At 44.9% G+C, this 24,886-nt stretch overlaps 2 protein-coding genes across 3 annotated transcripts; one reads left to right on the top strand and one right to left on the bottom strand.

The window, feature by feature from the left end:
* Positions 1-1,517: 1,517 nt before the first annotated feature.
* LOC136508272 (uncharacterized protein At2g34160-like) lies at positions 1,518-3,079 on the top strand. The gene is made up of 5 exons (XM_066502925.1): positions 1,518-1,941; positions 2,121-2,169; positions 2,292-2,354; positions 2,450-2,514; positions 2,637-3,079. The coding sequence occupies exons 1-5, from the start codon at positions 1,651-1,653 to the stop codon at positions 2,733-2,735; spliced, it is 567 nt and encodes a 188-aa protein (XP_066359022.1). The 5' UTR covers positions 1,518-1,650; the 3' UTR covers positions 2,736-3,079.
* A 1,793-nt stretch (positions 3,080-4,872) lies between these two features.
* Positions 4,873-22,886, bottom strand: LOC136508270 (ubiquitin C-terminal hydrolase 12-like). 2 transcript variants are annotated; one of them, XM_066502923.1, is made up of 31 exons: positions 22,601-22,886; positions 22,359-22,443; positions 22,085-22,235; positions 21,833-21,990; positions 20,396-20,661; positions 20,097-20,315; positions 19,921-20,029; positions 19,716-19,831; positions 19,101-19,199; positions 18,039-18,148; positions 17,568-17,642; positions 16,897-16,975; positions 16,656-16,802; positions 16,484-16,564; positions 16,276-16,395; positions 15,765-15,887; positions 15,175-15,252; positions 14,992-15,080; positions 14,795-14,903; positions 14,493-14,561; positions 14,282-14,392; positions 13,827-13,882; positions 13,555-13,732; positions 13,355-13,456; positions 13,208-13,279; positions 12,976-13,041; positions 7,395-7,460; positions 7,056-7,256; positions 6,076-6,150; positions 5,909-5,995; positions 4,873-5,512 (listed from the first exon to the last, which is right to left on the bottom strand). In XM_066502923.1, exons 1-31 carry the CDS (start codon positions 22,628-22,630, stop codon positions 5,471-5,473), a joined length of 3,369 nt encoding a protein of 1,122 aa, XP_066359020.1. In that variant the 5' UTR covers positions 22,631-22,886; the 3' UTR covers positions 4,873-5,470. The 2 variants fall into 2 exon arrangements, with proteins under 2 accessions (XP_066359020.1, XP_066359021.1); XM_066502924.1 differs by having other exon boundaries at positions 22,359-22,440.
* Positions 22,887-24,886: the final 2,000 nt, after the last annotated feature.

Raw genomic sequence — 24,886 nt, 5'->3', positions numbered from 1 at the left:
AGTGGGGTGCCCTGCCTTCCCTTTTATAGACCAAGGAGAAGTAGGAATTATAGATGGGAGAAAGAAGAAAAACCATAGTTAAAGAAGGTCCTTCGAAGGTGCCGGGTCTTCCTTTTCCTCTAAGTGAGCCCTGCTAACACGACAGATGGTGACAGGGATAGCTCCAAGCTGGGCGTCTATCTGCTGATGATGCCATGCTCTGGCTTGACCAGCAAGTGGTCACGTCCCATCCTGCCCTGGTGGGTGGCGCGACGAACTAGGGTGTTGATCCGCGACCCTACGAGAAGCAGACGGCGCAGTGACCGCATGTCCATCACTGTAGAGGATGCGAGTCTCCTCTTGGATCGTAGTGGTTGTCGTATTCTTTTGTCAGGATCCGCGCCCGAGGGCAAATGGCGGCGCCCGCAATACTGTAAGACAAATGTCGGCGCCCACAACACTGTTCGGGCTCTGACATGCTCGGAAGGGCTTTAAAGCGCCCATCTTGTCATATCCTGACGGTACTTTCCTGTAGGCCTGCAGGGTATGGTCCTCGGTATTGCGGTTGACTTGAGTGCCCTGCCTTATCTACGCGCGTAGTTATGAAGGAGCAGCGCGTAGACGTCGGGCAAGGCGGAGCCAGCCCCCGGACGTCGGGCGAGGCGGAGTCTGCCCTCGGACGTCGGGCGAGACGGAGCCAGCCCCCGGATGTCAGGCGAGGCGGAGCTAGCCCCCGGACGTCGGGTGAGGCGGAGTCTGCCCCCGGACATCGGGCGAGGCGGAGCCAGCCCCCGGACGTCGGGCGAGGCGAAGTCTACCCTCAGACGTCGGACGAGGCAGAGTCTGCCCCTGGACGTCGGGCGAGGCGGAGTCTTCCCTTAGACGTCGGGCGAGGCAGAGCCAACCCCCGGGGGTCAGACGAGGCGGAGTCTGCCCTTAGATGTCGGACGAGGCAGAGCCACCCCTCGGGAGTCAGCTTGGGGCGGGGCCCATGGTCTCGGTGGACGGACGAAGAGTGACCCGACAAGCGGTGTAGTCGCGCTCTTGATCGCGCGGATGAATAACGTTCGACGGTCATTAGCTCTTCCTCTTTGGATACCCTAATATTGGTCCCCAATAATTTCTATCTCTAAATAAATTTATTAAAAAACTAGATTCAAATATATATTCAATGATATTAATTATATATTATAAATATTAATATTTTTTAATATATATTTAGTCAAAGTTGTTTTTCGAAGAGCGAAAACGACATAAGTTTAGGGACGGAGGGAGTACTTTGAGCTAGACAAAATTTGTGCTGTTTTTTTAAGAGACAAATTTAATGTGGTGCTGACTAATTTTAATTTGTCCTGGTCCTGGTCCACGTGGACGTACGGACGTGTCATCCGTTGTCTGCATGCATGCGCAAGTACGCACAGGCAGGGAGCCGCGAGTCTCGAAATAACCACCGGGGCAACCGCCAGCCCCGGGCAACCGCGCGTCCGCGCGCAACCGCCGGCGCCACGCATCGCGGCGCTACATAATTCTGCACCGCCACCACCACTGCCCTCGCGCCCCGTCGGAACCCACTCCTCCCGCGCACGTATTCTCTATCGGCCATCGATCTCCAACGCACGACGATCGTCGAACCGCCCAATCGAGCCAGCAAGCAAGTGACCGGCGGACACCATGCAGGCGGTGCGTCCGGCCGCGGAGGGGGAGGAGGCACAGGCACAGGAGCAGGCGGTGAGGGAGGAGGCGGCCGAGGTGAAGAGGGACGTGGCGAAGGCGCACGAGGAGGAGGCTGCACCTGAGGAGAAAGACGTGGCGGTTGTCGGTGAGGAGGCTGAGGCGGAGGCGGAGACTGAAGGCGAGGGGGAGGCCGAGCCGGAAGCGGAGGCCGGTGCGTCTGCGAAGAAGAACCGCATCCAGGTGTCCACCAACAAGAAGCCTCTCTATTTCTATGTCAATCTCGCCAAGGTTTGTACTCCGCTGCCTCTAAACTAAAGCTTGAGGTGTGAAATAACTATGTTTTACAGATTTTTGTTTCTCCAGAGCGAAATCAGACTACGGTCGAATTTCTTTGTGTGAAATAACTCATGTGTAATGTGTAAAGCTTGAGGTCTCTCTAAACTAAAGCATGTGAATGTTGAGTGCAGAGGTATATGCAGAACTACGACGAGGTTGAACTCTCTGCTCTGGGAATGGGTAATCTATTCATCAATTCCTATCCTGCTCCAATCACCTCCCCAATATTCTTTCATTCCCAGATGACGCATTATATTGTTTCTCTGATCTCTGAAACATCAATCCGGCCTTTCTGGTTGCAGCCATTGGTACCGTCGTGACTGTCGCCGAGATCCTCAAGAACAATGGCCTCGCCACTGAAAAGAGTAAGGCGTCGTCATACTCTACCCTCTGGATCTTGAAGCTTTAGTTTTCGTCCCACATGTATGTTTCACATTCTTTTTCTATCCATCCTTTCTAGAGATCCTGACATCAACCATCGGCACCAAAGACGAGTCCAAGGGCCGGCTTGTCCGTAAAGCCAAGGTGGCATATGACATCTCACTTTTCCCCCCTTTCTTTCTGAATTCAAGATCCCAGGTAGATCCAAATGTGTAAAATAAACGACACCATTTTGATCACATGTGTATTTTTCTTTTCGGATTCAGATTGAGATTCTGCTGTGCAAATCAGAGAATTTCAACAGCATCATGTCTAGCAAGAAATCCGACCGCCTGAAATGCCCCGAGGAAGAGATCAAGGTGTGATCTGATCAACTTGTCCAGCCGTTCTCCAGCAGGGGCCTCCCTCCTGTTCCATTTCCAGAGGTTGGCTGCTCACCACAGCATGGATTGATGGGGCACCGGCAGTCTGATTAAGTACTAGTAATCAGGGTACCTTAATTACCTTATTAGTCCTTGTTGAGATGGATCAGATCTTGTGAGTTAAGTAAAACATGCAAGATATATATATGTGTCAACGGCATCGCCACTACATGAGATGATGATGACGATGAAACCGTTGTAGTAGGATTTTACCAGAGGCTGGGAATACTATTTATGCATGTCTCTCTAGTTTGTTGTATGTGAACAAATGCTAAAGGTTTCGGTAATTTTGCTGCTGTGGCTGGCAATTTAATTTTCAGAACAACAGTTACTTAAGTTCCGTGTGCCACACATTCATCTATATGTAAGAAAGAAATATTGTTATATGTAAAAAGGCTATCGTTAGAACTAAACATATCTAATCGTGACAAAGTTTTAGCAAAATATACTAACATCTGCAAATTCAAATAAATGCATAGTCATAACATATTTCAGAGAAAAAACTAATTTCATAAACGTGGACATAGTTAGAGAAATTTGACTTCGTAGCAATAACAACTAATACAATTTCATACACAAAGTGCGGTGTTGTTTGATTTTCCTTGCAGTTTTTGTTGTGCAAGCTGATTTATATGTACGGTTTACAAATATGCAAACATATATATGTGTGCATTGCAATCGGCTACGGTTTTTACAAATATGCAAAAATATATGTGCATTGCAATTGGCTAAATAATACATGCTCCTTCCATTCCAATAAAAACTTTGTTTTAGCATTCAAAAGTTGTCGGCTACCACCCTCCACCGTAGCGTGCAAACTTATACTTTCACCTCTTCCCACCTTCCGATCCGCTCGCTCGTTTGCTCAATATAAAAACCACAGCATCAACACGGAGGCGGAGAGGGCAGTGCAGCCTAGCACGAAGGTGGAGACGGAGAGATCCGGCGTCGAAGCGGAGTTGACGGCGCGGCCAGGTGCGAAGGTGGAGATGGTCGGCACTGAGGCGGAGCGAATGACCCCAGCATGGATCTTAACTCCCTAATCTTCTCCTCAACAGACACCCCCCCTTCTTTTCCTCCGCCGAGAACTGTCGCCCTCTTCCTCTTCTCCACATTGATACCCCCCGCTTCCTCGCCTAGGCTTCTATGTGCGGACGCGCAGGGTCGACGGGCGAGTGTGGAGGTCCGCGGTGAGAATCACGGTCGCCGGGATCTAGATCAGGAACATGGGGCGCGAGAGAGTGTCGAGCGGGTACCGAGGAGTAATGATTAGAATATAGGGGTACGAAGGTCTTTTATGCTTCATCCTTAGCATGTGTGTCTAACCCTTAAACGACTGTATTCCTGGACAGAAACGGGCGATTTACAAAAATGGGACTCGAAACATCGGTCATTTGCAGATTTGACACTAGACCAACATTTATAGACACAAGTGGACCCACTTGTCATCCACCCGAGTGTCATCGTAATCAAGGAGTCAATCTTTCGAGCGTAATTTTTGCAATTTTTTTGGACAGAAATTGAGGGATAACAAAGAGTAGAAAAAAGTAAAATGAGAAATCTATTTAACAAATATCAAGGTTGGCAAAACCATCCTACATTATAATCTAGACCCTGATTACGACAACTCTTGGCAGCGAAGGAAGGAGAACAATAGCGGATAGAGAAGTGTTTTATCTCTGAATAAGGGATAGTTCTATTTCTAAATAAGGGGTAGGGATGTTTTCTACTCCCTCCTTTTTAAGTTGTATAAACCATTGTAGTTTTTGTAAGTACATAGTTTTTACTACATATCTAGATATACATTGATACATTATGTCTATATATACATAACCATATATCTATATAGAAAAAAAACAACTTCCAATTTAGTATGGAGGCAATATTTCTAAATAATCAATCGATCTCTTGACCTAGTACCACGCCTAAATGGTTTGGTTTCAATCGGTCTTACTGGGTCTCTCTTTAGTTTGTTGAGCTAGGATGGCTCGACATTCGACAATGCGTTGGCTCTTCTGGTAGAATGGGTTGGTTTGGGGTTGCATTGGTTTCAAAAGCTCTGTTTGACAGGGTCTCAGTACGCAGTTTGCAATATGCGCAAGTAGAATATTAGACGAAAGGATGATGTTTCTTACAAGATGGCAACAGAGACTATTAGCATATGGATGCCAAGTTGCAACAAACAGCCTAGGCTGGAACACAAAAACTGTACTACCCGCGCAGCTATCCTCTTACATTTCTCAACAGCACAGAAAATTGGAACCAATACCAAACCCATTATACAATCTCTGCCATTGTTCCCACAGCTACAAGAGGCACAAATTCAGCAATCAGTATCGGCTATAATCCTGTATACATGCCCCTTACCAAAATCTTTTTCTTATGTACTAGCTTTGCTCTACAAATTAAGCAAATACCTATCCTAGCAGGGGCCATCATACTAGACACGATGAAAAAACCAACACACATGCTTGGTTGCTTGGAAGCAAGTCGGAAAAGCCTCGAAAAGAATACCCCGGTGCCAATAGACAACAGCACTGAAGGTCGATGCAGCATTGATGGGCTTGTAGGACTCAGCACAGGCAGCAACTATACTCTACCAGCTTTTTTCTGTTCGAAGCCCCTTATCATCTAGGGCATACTGTTGTCGAGGCCTTTGTCAATCGATTGAAGCTTGCTCAATTATAAATTTTCACGGGCTTCTCATAGGTGTGCCGATTCTGCAAACAATATAAAAAACAAACAGAAGGCTTACTTCTATGGTACACAAACATGGCAGTTAATTGAGGAACAAATGATATACCCCCATCAAACCCACAAACATTCTACATGCGCTCTTGCATGTAATGCATGACCATGATTACTCACTTAGTTGCTCCCAACTTTTTGCATAATAAATTGCTAAAGCAAATTAGCAAAGCCATTCATGCTAACATTCTAAACACCCAACAACAAATATATAGGTGGGCAAAAAGATATAAGAAATCACACAAGCCCATAAGCGCTAGCCTTCCAAGTGTAAAGCTACGATGACACACATAAACATAACCAGGAATAGAGTTCATGGACACATCAAACATCTATTTCACTCATAGAACAACAGAATTTGTGCCTACCTGATTGGCTGTGTAAGACCTTTTCGATGTTGTATCAGTGTGCTCCAAGCCAAGGTATTGTTCCCAAGCACCATACACATCTCTCCTCTGTATTATAAAAAGAAATGTATATGAACATAGTGAAAAAGAGAAGGTATGCATTTAAGCATACTGAAGAAATCACTTGCCTGAAAACGCGCTGATACAACATCAGTGTCCTGGAGGTACTCTGGCCGGTTCATGGATATGAATGCAAGCTTCCACTGATCAAATAAGCATTATCAGTGCTAGAGATGCATAGCAGTATGGATTGCTGGGATGAGAATGGATAGTTTGCTAGAAATCTGGTATAAAGTAGTTAAACTAAATACAAGGGCATGAAGTTGCCAGAATTATGGCTCATCAATCCCACATATAAACCTTCACATAAAGACAAGAATGGCTGGACTGAGGCTTAAAATGTCAGCCCACCTACCAAGTTCTTCAATTTGTTAAGGTGTTCGCTATTCAAAAGGCGCTCAATGTCTTCTCTTGAAAGACAACTTTTAGCACCCATTCTTATCAACTAATAATGTTGTACCCACTCCACTCCAAATTATAAAACGTTTTGACTTTTCAAGATACATTACTTTTACTATGTATCTAGACACGGTGTATATCTAAATACATAACAAAAGCTATGAATCTAGAAATGCCAAAACATCTTATAATTTGGAATGGAAGGAGTAATAACTAGAGAAACTAAGCCCTTAACGTGCTTTTGCACAGTGCACACACAAGATGGCAGAGAGGTTTGCATTGCAACAATAATTTAGTTTCATTTCATTGCCTCAGCTGGCCGAAGCATGTAGCATGACAGGAAGGGGGCCAAAGCATATTGCCCTGACAAGGAAGGGGGCAGAATGGCAAAAGCTAAGATGGCAATTCCGGAGTGGCAGCAAGACCACTAGGTAGCCAGAACTAATGTAAACTGTTGGATAGCAGTCAACCTTAGCGACCAAACTAAATTAAACCCTGTATTAGGTTGGAGCAATAAACAGATTACATTCAACCCACGCTGTAGCATATTTAAGGAGGGAAAAGAGAGGGGGGGGGGGGGGGGGGGGGGAGGGGGGCTCTGGCTAAATCCATTCTATAATAAATAGTAATAATATAAGGATATATTTACCTTGGAGAACTCCTCATCAGGAACTCTAAGTTTTCTCTGGATGCGCTCCATTACCTCTGCAGCAGTCTCACCTTCACGGATAACCATCAAAAAAGGATCTCCGAAATTCTGAATCTGCTGATTCTGATTAGGGTCTTTCATGAAATGGTAAACATGAATCAATCGATCGTGTGGGCCGAGATTCTTCTCTTCCTCTGGGATCTGTTTCAAAATTGACAGCAGCAGTGTCATGCAAGACAACTTTATGTAAGTATCACAGATGAATCTACTTAAATATAATTGTATTTTTCAATAGAATAGATCAAAAGGTCAACGCCAAGAAAATGAAATAATACGAACCTCCTCAGCTCGTAATGTCCAGTACTGATCATTTATGTTCTCTATCTTCTCATGAGGCGGAAAGATCTGCAGAAAATAATTGTATCATCCAAACAATGCCAAATTTAAGGGAAAAATATTAGGATATGTATATATCTAGATCAATTATCGATTGATTGGTTTTCCCTAGATAGGCTAGCTGCCATGTATAGCCTAGGATAGTTTCCTTGTACAGGAAATAGCTTCCCATGTATGTGACTTCCATGTATGCCTATTGGCTATATATATGAAAGGCTCCCCACCCACATTAGTGAGTGTGGTGATTCTTTACCTTCTACATGGTATCAGAGATTTAGATCCTCCTTCTCCCTCCCTCCCACCGCACAGCCCCCCTGCCCTCCCAGGTCACCCATGTCGACCTCCTCTGCCACCAGCTCCACCACATCCTCCAGCACCTCGGCTGCTATGGGCTCCATCTCTGCTCCAGCCGTCTTCGTCGCCCCCTACGCGACAATCAATGTCAAGAACCACATCCCGATGACCCTGGAACTGACGAAGCCCAACTTCAACCAGTGGGAGCCGTTTTTCACCTCTCTCTGCGGGAAATTCGGTCTCCTTCCGCACGTCGACGGCACGGCTGCGGCCAGCCCCACTGACCCTGCTTGGGCCATTGCCGACGCCTGTGTCCGCAGCTGGCTCCTCGGCTCTGCCGGGACGGACGTCATCGGCCTTGCTGCGGCACCGAATCAGACTGCGCGCGAGCTCTAGGTTGCCATCAGGCGCCTCTTCGAGGCCAACAAGGCTCCGCGCGCCATCTTCCTGGGCCACGAGTTCCACTCCATGACCCAGGGCGATTCCTCCATCAACGACTACGCCCAGCAGATGAAGGCCACAGCCGATGCTCTGCGCGATGTCGGCCGCACCATCACCGACTCGGAGCTCGTCCTCAACTTCCTCCGCGGCCTCAATCCCCGCTTTGCCAGCACCGCCGACAACATCGCCGATTCCCACTCGCTACCGGACTTCGCCACCACCCGTGAGAAGCTCGTGTTGAAGGAGCTCCGCCTCGCCAACGAGGGCTCCGTCACTGCCCAGACGGCTTTCCATGCCTCGTGCGGCACAGGCTGCCGCATCACCTCCGGCAACACGGGCAGTGGCTACACCGCCGGTCGCCAGGGCAGCCACAGCAGCGGCTCTGGCAGTGGCTACGGCGGCGGCAGCCAGGGCAGCGGGAGGCGGTCGCTGGAAGAAGAAGGGCAGGGGCGGCTCCAACTCTGGGGGCGGGCAGAGGTCCTCTGCTCCGCCAGCGGGCCCTTGGTACTACTACGCTCCCTGGACGGGCGGAGCGCAGCAGCAGCCCTGGACGGGCGGGGCGCAGCAGCAGCCCTGGCGTCCGTCGCGGCCGAACCCAGCCTGGCGTGGCCCTGGGGTCCTCGGCGCCTTCCCTTCAGCCCAGGCGCACACGGCGTTCACCCCCGCCCAGTTCTCCGACGCCTCTCCTTCACCTCCGCAGCAGCATGGCGGCTGGGATCAGGCCGGCCTCATTGCCGCCCTGAACCAGATGTCCCTCCAGGGGTCTTCCCCCTAGGTCCTCGACACCGATGCCACTCCCCACATGTCGTCCTCGGATGGTATACTCCTGTCCCGTCTTCCCCCACCCTCTTCCGGCATCACGGTTGGCAACGGCGCTACAATTCCTATCACCTGCCGTGGCACATCCACACTGTCTTTTCCTAATTCTGTTTTTCATCTTAACAATATTCTGGTTGCTCCTGATTTAGTGCGCAACCTTCTTTCCGTCCGTCAATTCACTCGTGACAATGCTTGCTCAATTGAATTTGACGCTTGTGGCTTTTCTGTCAAGGACCAACAGACGGGGCGCGTGACTCTTCGCTGCAATAGTGGTGGCGACCTCAACTTGGCAAGCACGTGCGACTCCCCTTCAGTCACTCCACCTCTGTAACCAATGCTCCGTTTGATTTAGTTCATTGTGATGTGTGGACATCTCCCGTGCTTAGCAACTCCGGATTCAAATATTATCTTGTTTTAGTAGATGATTTTTCTCATTACTGCTGGTCCTTTCCACTTCGCCAAAAATCCGAGGTGCACCGCCACATTGTCGAGTTCATTGCCTACGCTCAGACACAGTTTGGCACAACACCTAAATCCTTTCAAGCAGATAATGGGACCGAGTTTGTTAACCACGCCACCACCTCTTTCCTCACCAACCATGGCATTCTGCTCCGCCTCTCCTGCCCCTATACCTCCCCACAAAACGGCAAGGCTGAACGCATGCTCCGCACCACCACCAACACCATCCGCACCATGCTCCTCCATGCGTCAATGCCACCTCCCTATTGGGCTGAGGCTCTCTTCATAGCCACCTTCCTCCTCAATAGGCGTCCCTCCTCCTCCATCCACAACAGAATACCTCACCAACTCCTTCACGGCACCATCCCAGATTACTCCTCACTTCGCGTTTTCGGGTGCCTCTGCTATCCAAACCTCACTGCCACCTCCCCACACAAACTCGCCCCTCGCTCCGCACCTTGTGTTTTCCTTGGATATCCATCCTCTCACAAGGGCTACCGCTGCCTCGACATGTCTACTCGTCGCATTATCATCTCTCGTCATGTCATTTTCGACGAGTCCGTGTTTCCATTCTCAGCAGCACCATCGGCGGCTTCCATGCCGTCTTCACTTGATTTTCTGATGCAGGGACTCTCCTCGCCGACACCAGCAAGCACTACTCCACCACTCGCTGCCACCAGCGAGGATCCGTTCCCGGTATTCCTGGACCCGGCTGTACTCCAGCTGGGCCCCCTGGCTACGCCTGCGGGCGGGCCCACTCCAGCTGCTCCTCCTGCGGGCGGGCCACAGCTGGGAGGCTAGCGCTTCGGTGCCGTCTACACACGCCGTGCCCGGACTCCTGCAGCGCCGGCCACCGAGCCGGTGGCTCCTGCGGATGCCTCCGTGGCCCCTGCTGTTGTGCCAACAGCGACTGCAGCACCGGCAGCGCCACCAGCCGTGCTACCCGCAGTACCAGTGGCCCGGCCTGTGACACGCTCACAGACCGGCAGCCTCCGCACCGTCCAGCGCAACGGCTTCTCTGCCTCCGTCGCCTCGCCGGTCCCGGTGAACTATCGCAGTGCACTCGCCGATCCCAATTGGCGCGTTGCGATGGCGGAAGAGTACAAGGCGCTGATCGACAACGGCACTTGGCACCTCGTACCTCGGCCGCCTAGTGCGAACATCGTCACTGGAAAGTGGCTGTTCAAGCACAAGCTCCACTCCGACGGCTCCCTCGCCCGGCACAAGGCACGCTGGGTCGTCCGCGGTTTATCCCAGGAGGCCGGTGTTGACTACGACGAGACATTCAGCCCCGTCGTCAAGCCGGCCACGATCCGCACCGTCCTCAGCATCTCTGCGTCGCGAGATTGGCCCATACGCCAGCTCGACGTGAAGAATGCCTTCCTCCACGGCAACCTCGAGGAGACGGTCTACTGCGAGCAGCCGCGGGCGGGCCACAGCTGGGAGGCCAGCGCTTCGGTGCCGTCTACACTCGCCGTGCCCGGACTCCTGCAGCGCCGGCCACCGAGCCGGTGGCTCCTGCGGATGCCTCCGTGGCCCCTGCTGTTGTGCCAACAGCGACTGCAGCACCGGCAGCGCCACCAGCCGTGCTACCCGCAGTACCAGTGGCCCGGCCTGTGACACGCTCACAGACCGGCAGCCTCCGCACCGTCCAGCGCTACGGCTTCTCTGCCTCCGTCGCCTCGCCGGTCCCGGTGAACTATCGCAGTGCACTCGCCGATCCCAATTGGCGCGTTGCGATGGCGGAAGAGTACAAGGCGTTGATCGACAACGGCACTTGGCGCCTCGTACCTCAGCTGCCTAGTGCGAACATCGTCACTGGAAAGTGGCTGTTCAAGCACAAGCTCCACTCCGATGGCTCCCTCGCCCGGCACAAGGCACGCTGGGTCGTCCGCGGTTTCTCCCAGGAGGCCGGTGTTGACTACGACGAGACATTCAGCCCCGTCGTCAAGCCGGCCACGATCCGCACCGTCCTCAGCATCTCTGCATCGCGAGATTGGCCCATACGCCAGCTCGACGTGAAGAATGCCTTCCTCCACGGCAACCTCGAGGAGACGGTCTACTGCGAGCAGCCGAAAGGCTTCGTCGACCCCGCTGCTCCTAACTCTGTTTGTTTGCTGCAAAAGTCCTTGTATGGACTTAAGCAGGCGCCGCGTGCTTGGAACCAGCGCTTCTCCAACTTCATCTGCAGCATCAGCTTCACCACCTCCAAGTCGGATGCCTCCCTGTTCGTCTACAAGGCTGGCGACAACATGGCCTACCTCCTCCTCTACGTTGATGACATCATCATCACCGCGTCGTCACCGGCCCTTCTCCAGCATGTCACTTCACGCCTTCACTCGGAGTTCGCCATGACGGACCTCGGCAACTTACACCACTTCCTCGGCATCTCGGTGACGCGGGACAGCAGCGGGCTGTTCCTCTCCCAGCGGCAGTACGCTGCTGATCTCCTCCAGCGTGCTGGCATGGCTGAATGCCATCCGACAGCTACTCCTGTGGATGCCCGGACCAAGCTGTCCGCCTCAGAGGGCGCCCCAGTTGCCAATCCCTCGGAATACAAGAGCCTTGCGGGTGCGCTCCAGTACCTCACTCTGACAAGGCCGGACCTGGCTTATGCTGTCCAGCAGGTCTACCTCTTCATGCATGACCCCCGCGAGCCGCACCTTGCGCTGATCAAGCTTATCCTGCGCTACGTCAAGGGGTCTCTGTCCGCCGGTCTGCACTTGGGGTCCGGTGCCGTTGACCAGCTCACAGCCTACTCCGACGCCGACTAGGCTGGCTGCCTAGACACGCGCCGTTCTACCTCTGGCTTCTGCGTCTACCTCGGTGACAACCTGGTGTCCTAGTCTTCCAAGCGTCAGACGACCGTGTCTCGCTCCAGTGCCGAAGCAGAGTACCGTGCAGTGGCCCATGTTGTTGCCGAGTGCTGCTGGATGCGTCAGCTTTTACAGGAGCTCCACATCTCCATCCCGCTTGCGACGGTTGTCTACTGTGACAATGTGAGCGCCGTCTACATGGCTGCCAACCCCGTCCACCACCGCCGCACGAAGCACATCGAGATCGACATCCACTTCGTCCGCGAAAAGGTCGCTATGGGACAGTTCGCAGATATCATGGCCAAGGGTCTACCCGTCCAGCTCTTCACTGATTTTCGGACCAGTCTATGCGTCCGTGATGCTTCCGCTACGACTGCGGGCGGGTATTAGGATATGTATATATCTAGATCAATTATCGATTGATTGGTTTTCCCTAGATAGGCTAGCTGCCATGTATAGCCTAGGATAGTTTCCTTGTACAGGAAATAGCTTCCCATGTATGTGACTTCCATGTATGCCTATTGGCTATATATATGAAAGGCTCCCTGCCCACATTAGTGAGTGTGGTGATGCTTTACCTTCTACAAAAAATATAGCACTAATTTTAGAAAGAAGTTCAGAAATTCTAGAACATTGCATTAGAAAGAGCCAGCACTCTTCATACGGGAAATATTTCCCATAAACCATGCACGAACCTTATAAATCTTATGGTAAAATACTTCAAGCAAGCGGAGTTCAGCATCAGGATTAGATAGTTCAACCTGTTGAACATTAAAATGAGAATTATAGACATGCTTCAAACTAAAGAAAAAAGGATACTATAGTAAATACGTATAGTTATTATGCAGCAAACCAACAGTTCAAATTCAATTAAAATTCAGGAGAAACTAAGTAACTGGGTAAACTGAAAGACAGATTTGTGATCACCTTGGTTTTCAAATCAGTAATCACGTCACTGATAGTGCTATTTCTTGGAAGTCTTATGCTATGAACGACAACCTGACAAATCATGTGCCTCAGTGACATAGCTTAGGAATAAAATATATAGGAACTAGTGACAAACATGACACGAACCTCGTCTTTTGTTGCATGGTGGAATGCAACTTTAAGTGTTTTCAAACACTGCAATTCTGGCAGTGGAATGTCCAGAACCTCATAATACAAGATATCAGAAGTCTGGAATGAAGCATCAAAATAGAATGTAGCATAAATCAGTGTCATGTTTCCAAATGCAGTAATGCACTTAATGAATAAACAAAGAAAAAGAATTCGACCTGATTATAATGAACAAGCATATCCAGTAGATGTTCTACTCCCCTATATCTAATAGGCTGTGGTTTAGGTTGCTGAGAATAACAATTGTGAGATGTAAGCCGAATCTTTGAGGGATCATCCAACCCAAGTTGATGTGCAACTCTCTCAACAACATCATCATAAGTATGAAGCTTTGACCTACATGAAAACAAGAAACACATATATGTAAGTTGATTCAAAACTATAGTTCAAATGTAAAACCAGTTTATCAGTTTGATTTGCAATCCCTTACAATTCCAAAGAAAAATCATTCTCCTTTGGTTTGTCCAGAGACCGAAAGTGCACAACCTACAGTACAAACAACACAAAAGTTACAAGTTAACTCAGTAACAGTAAATTAGTTTGCACTTCACAGAAACAGCGAGCACAACTATGCTTTCATAGTAAAACAAATCAGAAATAAAAATATTTATCATTATAAAGCAATGACGAGAAACTATTTTACAAAGAAAACCACATATGCATGCAAACATGTCAAGGTAATTTGGTTTTTGGTCCTCTGAATATACTAATTTCATAAAACGTGTTAGGACTTGGGAAGCTCATGCTCACCACGAATACGTAAATGAGGGTGAAGAGAGAACAAAATGTCAAAAACACAGTGAAATAAGAGGGAATAGTGCAGTAGAGTTTGGTAAACAATGAGATAAGTTGAAAACATTAGAATTGATTTGTATCCAAGTATACCTGCCTATTGTGAACATACTCCAAGAATGAAGGAACATCTGGATAGCGCACTTGTGTATCACCATCTGGAACAGGAGCCGTTTGGAAACAGATGATGTCTCCATCTTCAAGCTAATTCATAAGAAAACAAATTCAAAAAAATAATCAACGAATGCCTTTGTTGACCAAAGAACTAAAAAAATATTTGCATCTAAAAAGAGAATTCACAAACCTGACTAGAACGGAAAGTAAGTTTCTTGTCAATATGTTCACACATCACATTTGGCTCAAACTTAATTTCCTGCAGAATAAGAATGTCAAAAGCAACAGGATATTCAACTTTGGAAGATCATCAGGACAGCATTATTAAGTGCAGAACATTGTACTAAATTAAAATTAACCATTGCGCAAGATACACTCGAACAATCAAGGACTTGAACAGATTGTATGAGCACAAGGAGCACATAGGCAGAACATGCATACTGCAAGTTAGAATGTGTACTCTAGAGAAATAAATACAGAATTGTGAAGCACCTCATATAGCTCAATTTCTTCATTTGGAGAAAATCCAGCCATTTCATTCAGTTTTGTCAATATTTCAGATGGCTTTCCCAGAGCCTTCACAAAAAGCCTACCAACAAAACTGTAATAGCAGAGCGATGTCACCATGTGTGTCATCTGTAATAAAAGTTCAACAGAATGATTGACAAATAGATTAACAAGAAACATACCGAAGCTCTTGCTTCTCAGCATTATAAAGCTTGAAGAAAAGAAGTATGTCTTCTTTGCTCTTCTCAGGTGGACGAATTGGACATAACTCCTATGTAAGTAACAATTAGAAACAACCAAGCATCTCAAAATCCAGAAGGAATAAAAAAATAGGGAAAATAGGAGAATAAATAAACAATATTTACTGGTCCAAGTTCAACTTCTAGAAACAACTTCAGCTCAGCATTGTGTGCCTTATTTGAGACTTCCCTAAGCTGCCCAACCTGTGCAATAAAAGAAATAAATGGAAATGACAAATGGATTGACACAAATTAAAGAAGTAAAAGGCTAAGATATGATGCATATTATGTCACACTATTTCTGAAATATTGCCACATAAATACATCCTTATTGTCTACTGCAATAATACTAGTATTCTACATTCAAGAAATTCAACCAAACAGATAGATCAAGAGTTCAAATAAACTATACATGTTACATGTAAGCAAATCTCAAACGTTAAGAAATGCACACAAGTTCACTTGTCCTCAAATTGCAAGTGACATGTGACTATGTGAGGTAGAACTTGCAAGTGATATTGGACAATAAAAGATACCTTTTCCACATAAAAAGAATGGCAAAAGGGAGCACAAAGTTAAAAAGAAAGGATACATAAAGCAAATGAAAATAAAACTTAACACCTGAACTTCAAACGTAATGAACCAAATGGTATTCCACATATTTAAGTACTTGAAGTATTATAAGTGTGAACTTCTAAAAACAACAAATGACTTACTGATTGTGCTTCCTCATGGTGGGTCAATGGACGATTCGGCCGGTATGTATGGTTCTGCCTCTTAGCCCACAACCAGAAGCGCTGAAACTGTACAGGGATGCCAAATTCCTTTGCAACTTCCTCCTGAACAATTCATTTGAAATCAAATGAGACTACCAAAATCAAATGGTCACTGACTCACTGCTATAGCTTTGACGCAGATTATAGAGCACAACTAGAAAATTAAAGAAATCTGGAATGCGGTAAATGGAATGTTCCAAACTGGTAATGAAAACCATTAATCAGCCAGACCATAAAGCAAGTTTGCTGACTATTTCTGGTAGGTGCCCGTTTTAACTTTTAAAGATAGAATTGCAACAGAAAATAACACTGCCTAGAGGGGCTTGAACTTGAGTTCAAAACCACCATAAATGTAGCAGCTCAATGCCTTGCAAATAGGCCAGTAGTATCCAAAAATCATAACCATGAAGCTATGGTATGAAAAAACATGTAGGGTTCTTTGGGCCATTACCTTGAATGAAGTAAAAGGCAACTGCTTCTGAATGCGGAAGCTGCGAACTTTTTCATGGTCCACCAAGTCAAAATATATATTATTACCAATCTGCTCCTTCAAATCCTCGTCTCGAGCAATCTATTTTCATTTTTCATAAACAAAGTTCTATCAAGAGGAGTCACCAAGAGAGAAGTTAGCTGCTGGTACGACTGAAACAAGGCCAGACCTTTATGATAGTGTAGAGATGAGCTTCAGCCTTCTCCTTCTTCTTGTGCTCTTTCTCTTCTTGTTCTTTCTTCAACCTTATCTGTATAAGAACAGTTCAATCAATCACTATCTTCAACGAAAATACTAAGATGATACAAAGAAAAGGTGGAAAGTATACAAGAACTACTTACACGCAAATGCTCAGCAATATCCTTCTCATCGACATTACACATTATTTTCTCCTTGTCACTCTCACGTATATAGACAAGCATATAGGCATTCGAATACTTTGTGAATTTGAATGGTGTGTTATTGAAACCAGGGTTTATTTGAGGCAACTGTTCCATACAAAGAAGAAATAAGAAGAAAGTTAATAGAAGTCCACAAGTAACTGCATTGTACTGAATGAACATTTGTTATAAAGAATGTTACCTCTTCCTCACCCCCATACTGCTCTTCAAGTGCCTTTTTAGTGTCTTCTTTTGTAACCCGCTCATCATCGAATTTGTACCTGAAAACCAACCAGAAAAAATCATAGAGATGGCATATGTAAAACATTTTCAAAGATATAGTAACTGGATGACAATGTGCTGTGCATAAGCAAAGAAAGTGATTCCATATGCCATCTGGTTAAATAAGATATTACTGTGAAAAGAAGGCTCTTTATCACTGTGAACTGTCAATGATAAAGCTAACCAACAGATTCAGAGGATTGCATTGCATGTTGACACAAGACACAAGATGGTGATAAAGCCAGCAATGAGTATACTGAAGTTGTGAGCAGGGCCAAGTGTAAATATATACAATACCCAGTTCAATATCATGCAGCTGTTACATATATATCACGCCCATCCATTCTAGGCCCATATTGGCCCATATGTTGTATATATAAGAGAGACATCAAGTCTAATTGAGAGGTTATCTTCCCACAAATTATTCCAAGGTAACAGCAGCATGGAGCATTTTAAGAATCACAAATATGTCTTAAGCTTAAAATGCTGGGCCACAATCAAAATAATGGTGCACGACAGAAAATTATTAAGGCAAACTACCAGAAGACACATCTACCAGCATGAACTGAAACTCATGAGATGGAAACGCACCACTGATCCGAGAGTGTCGGCCGAATGAAAGCATAGTAGTGACCACCATGTACTCCCCCACTATGAACAAGAACACTGAATGAAAAAAGACAGGCAACATCAGCATAGAAAAAATGGATCATTTCTGTATGCATGCTGTCAAGAATACTGAATAATGTGAAATAAACTGTCAGAACAAAGAAGACAGCAATTTTCTTCAAATTTGCACATTTTCCAACACAGCTTCACTATGTAGGGCAAAAGGACAATGTTGCATACATTCAATTTATTGGCCAATTTTTACACTCAGGTTCTTCTGTATTACATGAACCAGAGATCAGCGTCTAGAAAAAAGTAACTGAAACTTAAAGGAAAAGTGCTACACTGGTTGGAATTTCACATTTCTATATACATGAATTAGATTTCTCCATTATAGATGTTGCACCTATATACCATTCAAAGAATTGGAACAGTATATGACAAATAAATTACCTGTGAAGCGTATAGAGGTTTCTAATACTTCGATCTGCATCTGGAGAAAGATATTTTCCATTGTCTCTATCAAGATCAAGTTGAAGAGGAAACTCATAGCGGTCATTAATCTGCAGAAGTAGGTAGTTCTTCATCACGAATCCTAGATAATCTTATTAACCATTTCTTAAACAAAAGACATCTAATGTTAATTGTTGAGGAAGCCACACATAGACAACAGAAAACTGAATTAGGCAAACAAGAACATGAAACAGATAATCCTAACAAAGAAAGAACCAGAGCTACAAAAAACTGATCATGATTTTTGTCTGAATGAGGCATGTTTTATTCAGGGTAAGATGTGCATATCCAAATGATGAACTTTTTATATAAAATACAAGGTGCTGGGTGTCAATTATCACAACTTAAAACTACTTGCATCCTAAACAAGCATCAAGTCACAGTCTCTATTCAAGCAGTATGGTACTGGGCTATGTGCATCAACCGAAATAACCGTCATAATGATGTAAAGAAAAACACAAAGTGTAAACAGATGTTTGTCGCTTACCACATTTTTAACATGTTCCCCAACACTCATATGAGTGACTGCACCCACACAGAAAAAACTGGTAGTGACTAACTGGAACTAATTAGTTCTATTTTAATCCACTTCACAGAAAAGAATTAATATTGTTGGCACCAAAATAGATTCAATAACCCCCCAAAATAGCAAAATATGTGTACCAATGCATACATAGACTAATTGCATTGTTCCACAGTTCAAGGAGTTAGTAGCAACTGTGATTGTCGAGCACTTAACGACAAGGAGTCGAAGATACAATCACATCAACACTGCAAATTCTTGCAGACATTTTAGAGAAATAATTGCTACATGTAACTTGAAAGAGATTACGCAAATCTTGCTAATATCAATCTAAAGCCTTACAATTTGGTCAGTGCCAAACCCCTGGCATGCCATGACAACCAGCATTTCAATTAAAAAAAACTATCTGCTTGAAACAATGATAAAGATGTATAGAAGTGGTTTATCATTTTGACGGTGGTATTCAGCACGGTTCTAACCTTAACCATTGTATCTCGCATGTAATCATATTCAAAACGCTTCAGTTGAAGCTGCAAAACAGGAGGGAAATCAAGGAAGAGCACACCTTTCCTTGCATCCTGAAAACAAAAATAAGATTGAGATTAAGGTACAACTATAATAACAAAAAATGTCAGAAAAGATAATCATAACCGAACTGATAATAATCCAAACAGTTTTTTTGTCCAGATGTAGTAGAGTGCTCTGAGTGTGTGTTCTGGTTCGTGTTGCACATCTTTTGTTGGCATTCAAGAGTATGTGTATGATGTTTGCTAGAGTGAATGGGAGAACTGGGGGTATTTTTCTTTGGCAAGGAGAGTTTGGAATTGCAGTAGGCGCTGTGGCGCTAGATGGCTGTGTTTTTTGTTCGTAAACTGGTAACCCCAGTAAAACAGATGGTGCTGGTTAAGCTTTCTATAAAGGCCAAGCTGAGTTTTAGCCTTGTTCAAAAAGAACATAAGATAATTACGACAGAATTCTGTCATTTCATTGAAATACCAGGAACTTTTCTAAAACTCTGAAAATCAGGTAATCGGCATCTACTACACCTAAATATCTAGCTACAAGGCCACGCATAGAGCAGGATTTGTGGGAACCTGTAAGCCATATCGCTCCGCATGGTATTTGTTATCGCCCTCTAGACGCTCCACTTCCACATATTTATCAAATGATGCATAAACATCACGACAACCTTTCACATCAAGTTGTAGATCTGCAAGCCATGACATAGGCAACTATTATTTATATATCATAGATAAATATATGATTTTCATGCAAGTACAATTAAATGATAGAGCCTACCATAAAATGATTCTTTTCTGCTAGATTTATAGTCTACGTTAATACACTCGATGTAATTAATGTGGTGGCCTTCAAATAATTGTTCAATTGTTCCTTCCACAGCAGTTCCCTGTGGAGAAAGAAAAGTTAATAAAAAGTAAATTGATGTATTGATAATTCATTATTGTCATATTCACCTTCATCTTATCTTCCAGTTTCTCACAAAGAACTCTGTTGAGTTCTTGCACGTCATGTTGCATGAAAGAATCATAAGTATCCCATCCAAAGGATTTGGTCAACTCTTTCGTCGCTACACTGTTGTCACTATACTGGAGCTTGTAGAAAAGGCTCTGCAGGGCTAAAGGGATACTCCCAGATGGCATGTCATTCTCAGTTGTTGGCATATGATATACAGCCTATAAAAACATTTCAATAAATTGGTTCAAAATTCAGGCATTTAGAGAAACGTGTAGAACAGAACAATAATTGATCTCACCTTTCTAAAATATGGTGTATGGTATAACGTTTGAAGGAGAGAGTTCATATAACAGGTAGCACCTTGATTCTTAAGACCTACAAAACCTGTTTCTTTTTTCGAGTCATAAGTCCAATAATCAACCATTCTGCGGACAGCAACATCAGCTTCTACAACAACGGTGTCATTCACAAGATAGCCCCTGCTTGGGTCATATAGGTCACTCAAAGGCATAAATGATGTGAAACCCCAGTCGCTCTCGCGTGCATTAAATTGGTGCTGGGTATCTGCCAAACATGGGATCAACATATAAATTCAGCCAAAAGAAATATTCCAGAAATAGTGAGAAACTCAATGTAACTAAAGGGAAAAAAAAAGTAAAGGTTATAATAACATATAAAAATGCCAGATTGAAGGAATTTATGAAAAAAACAAGGTTGGCAATCAAACCCTTGTCAGATAATAATTCTAGTATTTATACATCACTTGATAGACTATTAGCAACTAAACCAAAGGTTAGAGCTTCAAGCAACTGTGAGTTGGTAATGAGCAGAAAAGTTCAAAGTAAGAAATAAACTGTTAGGAGTTATTGGGAAATCTAAATAAGCACAACTGCAATCAACACAGTTTTGAAAAATGATTGTTTATGAGGCAGTAATGTGGGTCCGGTACTCCTTTCCACACATGTTTGCAAGTTTCAAATGGCATGCATTGGACTCTGCCATCCATATCCTACATATCTCATTGTTGAACATATTATACGATGCACTATAACAGTGATCAACTCCGTATGTGATTGATGATCTACATACATCCTAACAAAAGGCATATTCAACAATATTAACACAGCTATTTGTAAAAAATTAAAAGTCAAAAGAATCTTTCACAATCGACACAATAATTACATTTTAAAAAGACAACAAATGCAGTAAAGGTGACAAGCACACATGAGAGTTGAGACGCTAGTTTGAGTTGTCACTTTGCCAAAAAATATTGTTAAGACAAAAGAGACACGTGGCTGAGCAACATCCTACAGAAATCAAGTAAATATGAAAACAAAAAACTTACCTAGAAATGAATTAACCCCCTTAAAACTAAAGTAATTTAAAAATAAAGATTCTATTAAACTTAAGAACTTTATGTGCCATGCACGTGCTACATCTGCTTCCTACATATATCTTGATTCAGAATAACAGAGGGACAGATCTTCACCCTTGTCTATGATTTTGCATATTAGCTGTAATTAGTTATAGGCAAATAGAATGTGCACCTCATTTCCAATTATAACCTCATGCTATCATGATAAAAGTTTGACAATTATCAATGACCAAATAACTGCCAATGGCCTCGTCATGTTCCAGCTCAGTTGAAAACTTGTAAGTTACAGCCCTTAAAACTTTCATGATGGGATGGCATTCACAAGACAAGCAGAAGACCATTAAATGAAGAAAGAGATACCTTTCCGAATCGTATACTTTGGGTGGATCTGATTCACAACAGCCAAGCTGAACTGAGCATACCGGCTCCACCCGTATGGCAGGTTCCCAGAATCCGCAACATCCAAATACATCGAGAAGTGATCCACATTGTTCCCCTTGGGGAAAATTAGCACACGCCTGCAAGCAAAAAGTAGCACATCCATCAAAACCCACCAAACATATACCCATGCTTCCGGCAGCGGTTACAGTGGCAGGAGATCCAAACGCTCACCATTTGTGTCCTCCAACGACAAACACATCAGAGTAGTGCTTCTTAGTGTTAAGACGGCTGAAGCTCTCGATCGTCCAGGTGAAGCGCGACGTCTGCGGGTCCTCGGGCGGCTGGCTCTCCGCTGTGTTGGCGGGCTCTGTCTGCGCAACAACTAGCAGCAGGAACCAAACCACGACAGCAGCCACCACGTGTGAGATGAGATCAGCGAGAACTAGAAACACATAAACCCACGAGCACACAAGCACAGAAGGCGAGAGAAGGCTTAGGTCCTCACCTTCCATCGGCTGCGGGGCGGCTTCCGGGCCAGCAACAGAGAGCTCCTGGTGCGGCACCAGCATCTCGTCGTCCTCCTGCTGCTGCTGCGAGGAGGGAAGAGCGCGGGCTGAGGGGTCAGATCCGGCCCGGCGCGTAAACCCTGGCGCAAACCCGAGCGCCCTCGATCGGCGCGCCGGCGAGGGTGGACTGGCCGCGGAGATCGGGGCGAGCGAGCGAGCGAGTGAAGGAGAAAGCACGTACCTCGAGAGGGGGCGGCGTCATCATAGTCATGGGGTCGTCGTAGCCCGCGACTGCGGTGCGTGTGCGAGAGGCGGCCGCCAAGCGGCGGCGGCGGCGACGGCGGAGGGCGGCGGGAAGAGGAGGAAGAAGGGGCGGGGGTCGAGGGCGAGGGCGGATGCGAGGCGAGGCAGGCGAGGGGAAGCCGCTGATGTGGTGAAGGGGGAGCACAGGTCGGTCGCGTGCTGTCGGGGGCGATTTCGGATTTTCCTGGGTCGAGCCGGGCACGGCACAGTTCAGACAGGAGCCGAGCTCGGGAGTTTTTGGGACTCTCGACTACCGAGCTTTCTCTCGTCTTCTTCTCGCCAGAGTACACAAAACAAATAGCCTTCCTTTCTAGTAGTAGTAGTAATAACTTACAATAAGACAATTTTCTTCACAATTTAGGTTACCTTAGTGTCTAAGAAAGTTTTTCTTCTTCCACCAAGAGTCCACAAAACAATAGGATTCCTTTCTAGTAGTAATTTAAAGTAGTATAGTATCGTTTCTAAGACAAAATTTTTCACAATTTAGGTTACCTCAACTCAATGTCTGTAAGGCAGTTTTTTTTAATGGCGAAACTTTTTTTACAAATATTTAATTAAGGTAGTTTGATACAAGCAAATCTGTTAGATATCATGCCACGTGTTATCACTCTCATGACACATTGTTATTTATGCCCATGGAATGTGTGACTCATGCGAGTGACGCACGCATGCAGCATCTCATTACTTGTACCTCTATGCGAACCACTTTTTTCCATTACTTGTGCATAATTCTTGTGCTTTGTAGAGTGTCGTACGTGTTCCGTTTTACCATCAGCTCATGTGGTTAGGGGGCAATATGATAAGTTTGATGATAGCATTGTGTGAATCATATTCATTAGCTACATATGAATGCTCCCCGTATGCAACAAAGGTGGTTCTACTTTTCTTGGTGGTGGTATGCCTTCCGTTTTCACAACTCATTCAGTCATTAGACATCTAATGTAATGCTCATTTGTTCAATCTATTCGTTACCTAGAAGTGATGTCATAAAGTTGATTAAATTGAATTATTTGTTGGTGTTTAAGGAAACAATTAGATTGTTGATGCATGAACCCAATGGAAATGGAATTATCTACAAGTGTTCTTAGTTCAAAGGCGAAGACATAGGCAAACAGTCAAAATATATTCAGTATTTTTTGTATATAAGGTTTTTTATCCTGACAATATTGTAATAATCAACTTCTTTTTATGAATAAAATAGTATAAGTGGTAACTCCGGAGGCATAAAGGTTGTCCAAATATCAGAATAAGGATTATTCCTTTGTCTAGATATATAGAGGATGTCGAAAGCTTAGGTTAAGCAAGGGCCTAGAACTTAGCAATAATTCTCTTTATGTTCACTTTCCTTTGCATCATTTTACATGTGGAATGAGAATGTGAACACTTTCATTAGTCACGAATAGTTGCTAAAAAATCATTTTGAAACCTACTATTGGAGGGTAGCCATTGCCACATTATTCATTTTAAAGAACATGTTGATTGGTGATTATTAACTACCATTTTTGGTCCTAAAAGTATATTAGCTAATTATTAGATGCAATTAAGTATAGCTATAACTAGGTAAACCAAAAGTATGAGATGGAAAAGATGGCTAAGAGTAGCACATTTTTTAATACAAATTTTATGTCTTACTCGACAACTTTCTCCCATAAATTCCTCTTTAGGCCTTATGTAGTTCCCATATCATCTTGTCATCCTATGATAAAGCCACCTTAATGAGTAAGGCAAGGTAGGGCATACTATGTCAAAAAATGCAACAAAAGTCTAAAAGTGTAAAGGGTCTAAAAATGCAACAAGGTAGGAGCAACAAAACCAATCATAGACATAACATTGTACAACTTTCTATCTAGGTAAACCAACCAATAGCAAATTGCATTGCCTTTGTCCAGGTTAAGGATATACCGAGTAACCAATCAAGCCTATAGTGATGAAGCTAACAGGTACCATGTAGTTCAAGTTTATCGATTAAGGTGTATTCCGATACCAATACATGAACATTAAAAGAGTTTAGATGAAAAAATTTCTTGTTGTTATCACATAGATAGCCAACTTTTGTCCGAGTTACTAGTAGATTGTTGAAGTCTAGGGTCGATGAAAACACAATCATCTATCCATGTTTGAAGGCCGGCAAAAACTCCTTAAGAAAAATTTAGGGTGGCAGCTCTCCCCTGTTCGACCTTTTCTATTAGTATATATATACTTACTAGTCACATTTCATAAACCC

This window comes from Miscanthus floridulus, chromosome 15, assembly GCF_019320115.1.
Source record: "Miscanthus floridulus cultivar M001 chromosome 15, ASM1932011v1, whole genome shotgun sequence".
In the NCBI taxonomy this organism is placed as follows: Eukaryota; Viridiplantae; Streptophyta; class Magnoliopsida; order Poales; family Poaceae; genus Miscanthus; species Miscanthus floridulus.
This window is presented reverse-complemented; position numbering and strand designations above follow the sequence as displayed.

Excerpts from the sequence above, each read along its gene's own strand:
- LOC136508272 (XM_066502925.1), top strand. The coding sequence starts at position 1,651 with ATGCAGGCGGTGCGTCCGGCCGCGGAGGGGGAGGAGGCACAGGCACAG. Across the intron at positions 1,942-2,120 it reads TCTATGTCAATCTCGCCAAG|AGGTATATGCAGAACTACGA; the intron begins GTTTGTACTCCG and ends TGTTGAGTGCAG. Across the intron at positions 2,515-2,636 it reads GGCTTGTCCGTAAAGCCAAG|ATTGAGATTCTGCTGTGCAA; the intron begins GTGGCATATGAC and ends TTTCGGATTCAG.
- LOC136508270 (XM_066502923.1), bottom strand. The coding sequence starts at position 22,630 with ATGACTATGATGACGCCGCCCCCTCTCGAG. Across the intron at positions 22,444-22,600 it reads TGACGCCGCCCCCTCTCGAG|CAGCAGCAGGAGGACGACGA; the intron begins GTACGTGCTTTC and ends CCCTCCTCGCAG. Across the intron at positions 5,513-5,908 it reads GGTCTTACACAGCCAATCAG|AATCGGCACACCTATGAGAA; the intron begins GTAGGCACAAAT and ends TATTGTTTGCAG.